This window comes from Gossypium hirsutum, chromosome D03 (genome assembly GCF_007990345.1).
Source record: "Gossypium hirsutum isolate 1008001.06 chromosome D03, Gossypium_hirsutum_v2.1, whole genome shotgun sequence".
Classification (NCBI taxonomy): Eukaryota; Viridiplantae; Streptophyta; class Magnoliopsida; order Malvales; family Malvaceae; genus Gossypium; species Gossypium hirsutum.
The window spans coordinates 7134127-7143984 of record NC_053439.1 but is presented as its reverse complement, the minus strand read 5'-3'; the positions used below and the strand labels follow the sequence as shown (position 1 = coordinate 7143984).

The following is a 9858-nucleotide window of genomic DNA, read 5'->3' as shown; positions in this document are numbered from 1 at the left end:
CCGACCTTTCAAAATCTTTAACCGTTAAGCGAACCGAAATTTTTAAAAAAAAATTAACCGAACCGAAATTTTTTCGGTTAATTCGATCGGTTAACCGAATTAACCGAAAATTATATGTTTTTATTTTTGGTTAAAAATTAACTGAACTAACCGAATTAACTGAATTACCTAAATTAACCGAATTACCCGAATTACTTAACCGAATTGAATCACTACATAATTAAATTATTTTTAGACTTTTAGACTTTAGTTTTAATTTTAGTTTTAGAATTTTATTTTTATTTATTAAATTATTTGTAATTTTTATGATTGGGTTGGGTTGGGTAATTGGGTTGGGTTGGGTTGAATACTTGGGTTTGGATTGGGTTTAGGTGAATAGTGGACCTATTTATATATTATAATTGTATTTATTAATTTTTTTCGGTTAAACGATCGGTTTCGAACCGAACTAACCGTTAACTGAAAAATCAAAAAATAATTAACCGACCCCCGACCGGTTAATCGGTCGGTTAATCGAATTTTTTCGGTTTTACCCGAATTTTGCACACCCCTAATGTTGGTTAGAAGATCTAAGTTCATTGAATTGGTATGTTATGAATGTTTGAAGTGTATTTAGGGCCATTGAGTATGTCTGCAAATGGAGTAGCTTGTTGGGCAAGGTTTGATCTTTAAATGGCTTGTTTTAGGGGCTAATTATGGAGCACACGGCCTTGGACATAGGTTGCCACACGGCCGTGTGTCTTAAAATTTTTGGGTGCAGATTGGTTCACACGAGCACAGAGAGTTACACAGCCTGGTGACACGGCCATGTGTCCCTGAGCCACACAGTCACAGAAAGTTACATGATCTACGCACACAAGCGTGTGGAGTAGTCACACAAGCGTGTGGATAATCACACAGTTTGGGCTATGTCACACGACCTAGCCACACAGTCTTGTGACCCCTATTTTCACACTTTTTTCATGTTTTTCTAAAAATTTTCTGATTTATTATCGATCCCTAATTTCTTTTAAATCATTTTTAGGACTTTGATAGCTTGACTTAATGCCCAGATGTGTATGTTTGCTATGATTGGAATGAAATATTAGAATTTATAATTAAGTTGAATTACTTGTTCTGTATAGAATTTAAAGGTTCTATTTTGTACAGTAACATTTAGTAACCTAATCTGACGACGGAAACAGGCTACGAGTATTACATCTAAATTGTTATATGATACATGTATTATTTGTACAACAAATTGATGATCTTAGGACATGGCTTAAATGTTGGGTCATTTTGGTATAAACTATGCTTATATGCTTGTACATATGTTATACTAATAATGTATGTTTTTTTGCCAGAGGAAAGCAAATTGGTAAATCGGTTAGATTGCAAATTGGTAAATCGGTTAGATTACAAGGAGTTACAAATTAGTTTAAAATTATTATTACGGGTATAATGAATTATCTTTGTGAATTGTATTGAAGAAAGAAGTGTTGATTTTGTTCACATAACAAGTATATTATCGAGAATGGTAAACTTGGCAACTTCAAGTTATTAGCATATGGTAGATATGTACATGTAAATATACACATTTATTTAGGTAGGATTGTTAATATTAATATTATCAACTTAAATTATAAAAATACCACTGAATGTTTTAACATAAAAATTGTTTTCTCCGTGCGTAGGTTAAATCTAATTCAAAATTCCAGTGCGTCAACATTCAATCCATAATTCTGGCCTCATACATATTTTAATTTGACATATACCTAATAGGTTAGATTTTGAGGTTGTTGAATAATATTAAAATCAAATGTGACATAAATTTACTCTAGTATGAATAAGAAATGTATAAATTTAATTTTTAAATTATTGTAATTAGTCCCACAACGAATGTTATAGGTGTTGCAAAATTAAAGATAGGAGGTGTCGAGGTTCACTAATAATTCATCTCTTCCACCACTAACTTTAAATCCAAATACATGATTAGTCCCTCACCACAACAAAAGCACCAACCTCGTCACCATAGATTATAGTCAATAAGAATTGATCATTATCACTGTCACCACTGTTTTCAATAAATCTATCACAAGCCCTTATCCAATTACTAAGCTCCCCACCATCAGCCTTTCCGTTTAAATTCTTATCCTAAACTCTCTTAAAAAATTAAAGCTTTCTGAATGAATCATAAAGACATCCGAAATTCTATCGTTATTACAGAACAAAAAAATGAGTTAGCAAATAACATTTATCTTACAATTAGGTCGTTGTGTACTATGCTTATAATAATAAAATTCTAAACTCAGCAGAATAAAACGCGTCTTCAAAAGTAATACCCTACCACCCATCAACACACATCATATCATAACAAACAAATCCAATATTGCTTCTGCTTCAGCATTTAAACCTCGCTTCGTACTCCTGGGGTTGCTGCAACGATTTTTGTGAAAAATGTTATTTCATGATAAAATATATAACAAAACTACCCACCTATGTATGTGTCGGAAACAACTTACCATAAATAAGGCTGATATTGATCGGCCTGCAAACCACCTCATGTGCATTGCACGTTGAGCTTTACCTGCCGCTTCTGCGGAGTCAAATCGCAGATAGACGCATCCGGCACTGTTCCTGTACAAAAGACAAAGTATAACAAGTAGAAAAAGAAGAAAAAAAAACACTAAAACTGCAGTTGGGAAGAGGCAAAGCAAATAAATCTTTACTCATCAAATTTAGTAACATTTTTGTTTGACTTAATAAGGGAAAATGTTCGGCAAAAAATACTTCAGCATAATGAATTGGGAAGTCTGACAGATCAAAATTATTAAGCATTGACCGCACCTAATGATGTCAAGCATGCAGAAATTACCACCAGAAGTATGTGAATTCCTACCGTTTAGCCAGGAAAGGAATATACCACCAGGTATGCACTATGAACATGACTCACCATATATTGTACATGTATGTCTCAATAGTTTCATCAAACAATACAAATAGATTAATAGATTTAAAAATCGTGAGGATCCCCTCGATTGATAGCCCTATATTTCCAGTCTATAGAGCACCTGAATGAAGGATACAGATTTCAGCACCAAAATCCAAGCATGTCTTCCCATAAGTAATTATATATATAAGAAAAAAGATCGTCATAAAAGGAATTCTGATGCAAAAGAAATATATATATTTTCCTTCTGTTTTTCTACTACTAATTTTCATCTTTCCAATTTTCTTTCCCCTCTACTAAGCAAAGCCATATGATTTATGCATTAACGAAGTCATCAAGTAAAATAAAGGAAGCATAGATTTGACCGAAGAGCACAATGATTAAGCCAACTACAAAACAAAACAACTGCAAAATATTAGTTTATCTAAAATGCTTACTTGTCTACATATATATGCTTCACCCTGCCATATTTGCTGCATTCTTCTTCGACATCCTCTTTAATATCCAAATCAAAATCTGGTTCCGTCTGAAATAGAACTTACAGGAAATGACTACCTTGTACAAGCCATAAAAAAAAAAGAAGATAACAAGGAAATAGCATGTTTAAACAAAAGAAAATTCAAACCTCAGTTGCAGGATCAAACATATTCTTCAGCAGCAAACATTCACTGGGCTGGCCAACAGAATCAAGGGCCGTAGTAGACATGATTGGAGGTAGAATTGGTGTTGGATATGCCGCTTGGCCATTAACAGGTAAAGTAACAGCCTGTGGACTCGGAGCTGACCCATTAAGGAGGGGTACTCCAAGGGAGCCCGTAATGCTGGCAATCACTATTACATTAGATATATTATACATTAAATTGGAAAGGACTACTTAAAAGTAAAAACCAACCTTGTCGCGATACCAGAGCGGTCCAGCTTCCGCATAAGCAATGCCCTTGACTGAGCATTCAAGGCCTGGATGAAAATACAGGAGAAAAATAAGCAGAAAGAGAGAGCAAGAAACAAAATTTAAACTTCCTAAGAACTATTAGAATGAGGCAATCTGGGAAGAAATTGTTTCAACCATAGAATTATTTAGATATCGTTCTATAATTGGCTGAAAATTTATGTTAAAAACAGCCATTGAAATCGTTTAGAAATTGTAAGATACCAATACAATAATATGCATTCAAGCTTACCAAGCCACCACCCTCATCATCATCGAAGTCGGCAGATTTTGCTGCAGTATCTTGGGTAACAACATGATCAGTAACAGAAGAAACCTATTTGCAAATATAAACACGAATATGTTAATTTCAAAGACTACAATTAGAAGCCGGCAACAGTTACAGAGGAACAAACACACATAAATGAAACAGAGATTAGAGTACTTTTGAATACTGTTATAAAGCTCATGAAATTAACAAGCCCACCTTAATGGTTCGACCAGCAATCTCCAGCTTTCCATTCAATGCACTTTGAGCTGCTTTTGCATGTTCAAGTTGAGCAAACTGTAAAGAACAACAACAAATGAGTAGATGTATATTTTTTTTTTGGTACAAAGGAATAGTTGTATAATTAATGTAATGAAAATAAACATTTTAATTCAACTTTTAACTACCTGAACAAATCCAAAACCTTTGCACTGCCCAGTCTCAAGGTCAAGTGGTAGTTGTACAAGCTCAACTGGGCCAAAAGGTTCAAATATCTGAGCCATTAACATAATGATGAGAAAAGGGTTTGGAATGAAAATCATGTACCTTTAAAATAATAATAACCAAGTCAAAGATAAAAATAAAACTGGACAGTATCAATTAGGAAACAGATCAGAGAATAAAATACATCTCAAAACAGTCATGAAACTCTTTCCAAACTACTAAGCAACTTCTGTGGAATGTGTTTCATCCACAAATTTTCATTTAACAAGTTACAGTCAGCAATTGAAAAGAAATTTTAAGAATAAAAAGAAAATCATTACAAATCTTTCATAAACAAAATAAAAGCTCAGTAACTTCTGATTATGCTGGTAAGCTAATTGTCCTATTACCTGTCTAAGCTGCATTTCTGTCATATTGAAGTGCAGGTTACCCACATACAATTTTCTATCAACAGCTCCATATGGCCCAGCAACACCTCCTGTGCCTGCACCAGAAGTATTGGACTGAACAAGATTCTTTTCAGCCTCAGAAGGTTTAACCATCACAGGTTGACCAAGAAGCAGTTGACCAGACAACGCTATTGCCATTGGAACAGACATCACATCATAAAACTCAATGTACCTACAATTTCATCAGTGGCTGTAATTAGTTTCTCTCAAATTATGAGGGGAAAAATATGATCAAAACTTACAAAGAATAAAGCAAATAGATGTAGGGAAAGAAAACTGTAGTGCAGAAAGCTCATGCTGAGTATCTTTGTTGAATCTGATGTCTCATGTGATAAAAATACGTTAGCTCAGCAAAACAAGATTAGAAAAGCTGAATAGATATCATACACCAAGATAACCAAGCAACACATCAGGACTTAAAAAGGAGGTTGTATTGTTGCCCTGTCCTAATATATAATAAAAAGCCAGAAGTAACCACCTTCTAACGTTATACTCTATAACTAAGATGACAGAATTAACTCTGAAAACTACCAAAATCAAAGATGAAGATAAGAACCAAGAAATCATCCCAACCCCTCACGTTCAACCTCAACAAGCAAAAAAAAAAAATTGAAAACTAACATATTAGGGGAATAAAAAAAGAAAAAGCCCTGCAAATGAGTTTTAAGTCCTCTAAGGAAAACCACATTTAGATTAAATTGGAAGAAGTATCATTAAATCCTTATCAGAACCATTAACAAGCTAAGAATTGGTCGAAGGTACTCATCTTTATCTGTTACCTTAACGCATAGAAAATTCAAAACAGTAGAGTTCTGGGAGAAGAAAAAAATTTAGGTATATGTCATCTACCTTGCGAACGCAGCATGAATTGATTAAACATGAGTGCAATTCCCATCATCCCTCATCATTATCGCATTGCTAGTGAATTTAAGAATACAGTTAAACTTGATTCTTGAAAGCATAGATGCGAATACTTATTTAACAAGACTGCAAAAGAAAGTACAACTTTGCTCAACATAAAAGCACATACCCAACTCCCTTTGATCGTCTTGAGTTCCTATCCATGATCAGCCGAACATCCCTCACCTGAAAATCATAATGTAGATAAATATGAGATCAAACAGAAAACAGTAGCTGCAAAAAATTAAATATAACGGGAAATTCCAGACTTTCAAGCTATCATAAAAGACATATCAAAGGATTCCTGAAAATATTGTTTTAACACATGTGATTTTAACTCACCCCACATGTATAGTATGTTGAGACACAACAAATTCATAATACTACTCGTAACTGAAGGCAAAGGAGCATATACTGCAAGAGGAAGTAGATGTATCTCAATAATATGCATATATGCATCAATTTATAGTTATTATCACCAATCTATGAAGGCATAAAAGAAACAAAATTGATGACCATGCAAAATGAGATTGCCACATACCAGAAATCTAAATGATGAGTTTTAATTGAAACAAATCTAGAATTCCAAATTTACACTTGTATTCTCAAAATCATTTGCATTAACTTTTTTCCAAACTGATTAATATGGACTCCTGGCATACTTGAAAGCTATGGTGAAAATATTACATACAACCTTCACATTAAGAAAAAAAAATAACCGAATTAAACCTGACTAACCTTTCCTGCTTTTGAGAAGAACTCATAGACATCTCTCTCCGTTGCTTTTAGAGGCATCTGCCATCAACCAATTCAAATTCAACAGTAATCAATAAATGCGAAAGGAAATGCATGTTTGTACACATAGGTATAACATTTATGCCTAATAGTCCTTCAAAGATGAAAACAAAAAACAGAATTCATCTACCTGATAAGCAAAAACGGTTCTCTGGTCCCTCTCAGGATCAGCTTCAGGCTCTGTTGCTTCCTTCTTGTCTTTAAATTTCCTGAAACATACATATTCATTAGATAATCTAGAATATCACAAAAATCCTGCTCTTAGCAAACTGGTCTTTCCAAATTTAGAGCAGCATACCATCCACATATATCAAACATGCCCATCCAAATGGCACAATAGTTCTACAGATGCAAACTAATAAAAAAAAAACCCTCTCACTATGTTTCTTTCCACATCAATCACTGAGATGGATAAATTCTTAAACATCAAAATAGAACATGAAATTCTCTCCCAAGAAGACGTCGTCTCAACAATGAGCACCCCCACCATGTTCTTGAACTCACTTAGATCATAAAAAGGCAACACAATTGGATTGCAAAAAACACAACGGAATTGCCTCAAAACACAATTTGCTTAGAGGAAGAGACGATAAAAGGGCACCTGCTGTCTCTGATGTCAATGTCACGTTCTCTGTCCCGCTCCTTCTCTCGCTCGAGCTCACTCTCGTGCCTCCTCGACCTACTGCTGCTTCTCTCTCTCCTCTCGCTCTCCCTTTCCTTCTCCTTCTGCCTTTCCCTCCTCTCTCTCTCCTTTTCCCTCTCTCTCCTCTCCTTATCTCTCTCTTTCTCTTTCTCTTTCTCCTTATCCCTATCTCTCCTTTCTCTTTCCCTATCCCTTTCTCTATCTTTTTCCTTTTCCCTTCCTCTACTGCTCCTCCTCTCTAAATCTCTATCCCTATCTCTCTCCCTTTCCCTTTCTCTATCGCGGCTGCTTCTACGCCGATCTTTGTCACGATCTCGCCTCTCCTCGTCGTCCTCTTCGCGACCGCTTCTCGATTTCTTGCTACTGCTCTTGCCTTCATCATCCTCTTCATCTCTCTCGCTATCTCTCTTCCTATAGCTTCTCTCGCTCTTATCCCCCGCTCCTCCTCCGTCTTTGGTCTTCTTCTTCGAATCTTCCTGCTCCTCCACGGTTTTCTCCAAATACTCGTACTCGTCGAAATCCATTAATTATTCTCGAAAATTGGAAGATTTCAGCTCTTGCTCTTCAAGTCTATGAATCGCAGGGCTAGGGTTTGGGGGGAGTTAGGGTTTTGTTGGAGGTTTCAACTTTCAATTGAGGGGGTTTGGGGAAGTTAGGGTTTAATTTGGTCCTCCAAAAGTCGAAATCTGGGAGGGAAGTGGGGTTAGGGTGTAATTGGCATTGACTCCGTGGGTTTTTAAGGGAAGAATTTCTATGGAGAATGGGAGATCAAATAAAACAAGTACAAGGTTGCACAGCATAGCAATGCAGTGGCAGCGAGTGACTCCTATTGGCCCATTGAATAAAAGATAACTTGCCTTCAACATCATAGACCATCTACAAAATGGTAAATCCCTAAATTTGTAAATAATATGAATTAAGAGATAAACGTAATTTTTTTATGAGATAAATGTAAATCTATATACATATTTTTTTTAATTATTTAGTAGTATAGTTTTTGTGTTCTTTTATATAATGAAAAATGAGATAAAAGTGGTTTAAAAATCCAACTCGAGAATATTATGTCACTTTTGAGGACAAACGAGGGTGATAGTGTCAACTGGACCCAAAAATAAAATATTTACCTTTTAGTTCTTTTAAAAAAATTGAAATGAGATATTAATATATATGATAAATTTCTATTTTGATTTTTAATGTTCAACCTCCTTAAAAATGTTGATATTATAATAAAATTATACTTTAACCTCTCAAAAATATATAATTTAATTTCAATACTCTAAATAATTTTGACTTTACCCTTGATCACTTTATTTATGGTTCAGTCGATAATAGTGCAATTCTAATTTCATAATCACAATTAAGAAAATTATTATATGTCTTTTAAGTTATATATAAAATAAAATAAAATAAATAACATGCAATGATATTACGCGCTCGAGCACACTCGAATTCATATCCTTTAAGTTATCACATTAACAACAACAATACCAATTAAATTAAAACTCAAATAGCATCGAGGGGCAATGGGAGGGATGCAGGAAGTAGCCTTAGCAATTCATTTATAGCTTTTGTCATTTTAAAAAAAAATTCAACAGAGTTAATTCTAATAGAAAAACAAATACAATCATAAATTTAACCTATAACATTTACATTTTTTTCCAATTTAACCCCTATATTTTTTATTTTTTGCTTTAATTATTATAAAAATTTTCTCGTACGTGCCAACAAATTAAATATAGAAAAAAATACTAAACTTACTATTAAAAATTTTAACTTTTAATTCTCATTTATGGACAATAAATCTCATGTATATTAAATGGTTTATATTATAGATCATTGAATTTAACCTTAACTTTCTTATAGATCATAAACTTTTGATTTAATCATATTACATCATTTAATTTTAATTATTAATAACTTCAATCACTTATAATAACACTATTAAAATATTTTAATAAAATAATTGAACCCACCTTCTTTCAACATGTTTTTAACATATAAACAAGTTAATACCTAATTGAAATTTTTAAATAAATTTTTTTGAGTTTATTTTTTAAAGTTCGATTAGATGGCAAGATAGAATTTCAAATTTTTTTAATCTTTTTCTTTTTCTAATATTAGATTAACATTAGAGATTAGTGTTAGATTAATATTATATTAGGGTTTCATTTAAAATTAATTGGATGTCATTTAGGTGATTATTATATATATTTTTAAAATAAAAATATCAAGATAAATCTAAAAAATTGCTAAAGGGGTAGAAAAGCCCACAAATTTTTGTAAAAAAATCAATTAAGTCCCCCACAAAATTACATCAATTAAACCTTTTGACCAATGGTTTCTTTGTTGACCATAGTTATCTTTTAATTCTGCTGACATGCCACTTAATAGTTACCAACTATATTTTTTAAAACCAAAAATTCCACATAGGCTAATGACATGGCATTTTCTTTTATTTTAAAGGAAAACTTAAACCAAAATTAGTAAAAAGTAAGTGACCTG

The 9858-nt window shown here is 33.3% G+C and overlaps 1 protein-coding gene across 1 annotated transcript; it reads right to left on the bottom strand.

The window, feature by feature from the left end:
* Window positions 1–2166: 2166 nt before the first annotated feature.
* Window positions 2167–8225, bottom strand: LOC107950593 (RNA-binding protein 39). Its single transcript, XM_041089710.1, has 13 exons — window positions 7315–8225; window positions 6844–6922; window positions 6657–6713; window positions 6049–6104; window positions 4959–5190; window positions 4533–4619; window positions 4345–4422; window positions 4111–4194; window positions 3822–3886; window positions 3555–3750; window positions 3367–3455; window positions 2502–2616; window positions 2167–2415 (listed from the first exon to the last, which is right to left on the bottom strand). Exons 1-13 carry the CDS (start codon window positions 7878–7880, stop codon window positions 2380–2382), a joined length of 1740 nt encoding a protein of 579 aa, XP_040945644.1. The 5' UTR covers window positions 7881–8225; the 3' UTR covers window positions 2167–2379.
* Between the last annotated feature and the right edge of the window lie 1633 nt (window positions 8226–9858).

Bases quoted from the DNA above. Each gene is read 5' to 3' on its own strand.
- LOC107950593 (XM_041089710.1), bottom strand. From the start codon at position 7,880: ATGGATTTCGACGAGTACGAGTATTTGGAGAAAACCGTGGAGGAGCAG. The intron at 4,620-4,958 runs GTAATAGGACAA...TTAATGGCTCAG, and splicing joins CAGAAATGCAGCTTAGACAG to ATATTTGAACCTTTTGGCCC. The intron at 3,751-3,821 runs GTTGGTTTTTAC...AGTGATTGCCAG, and splicing joins CGCTCTGGTATCGCGACAAG to CATTACGGGCTCCCTTGGAG.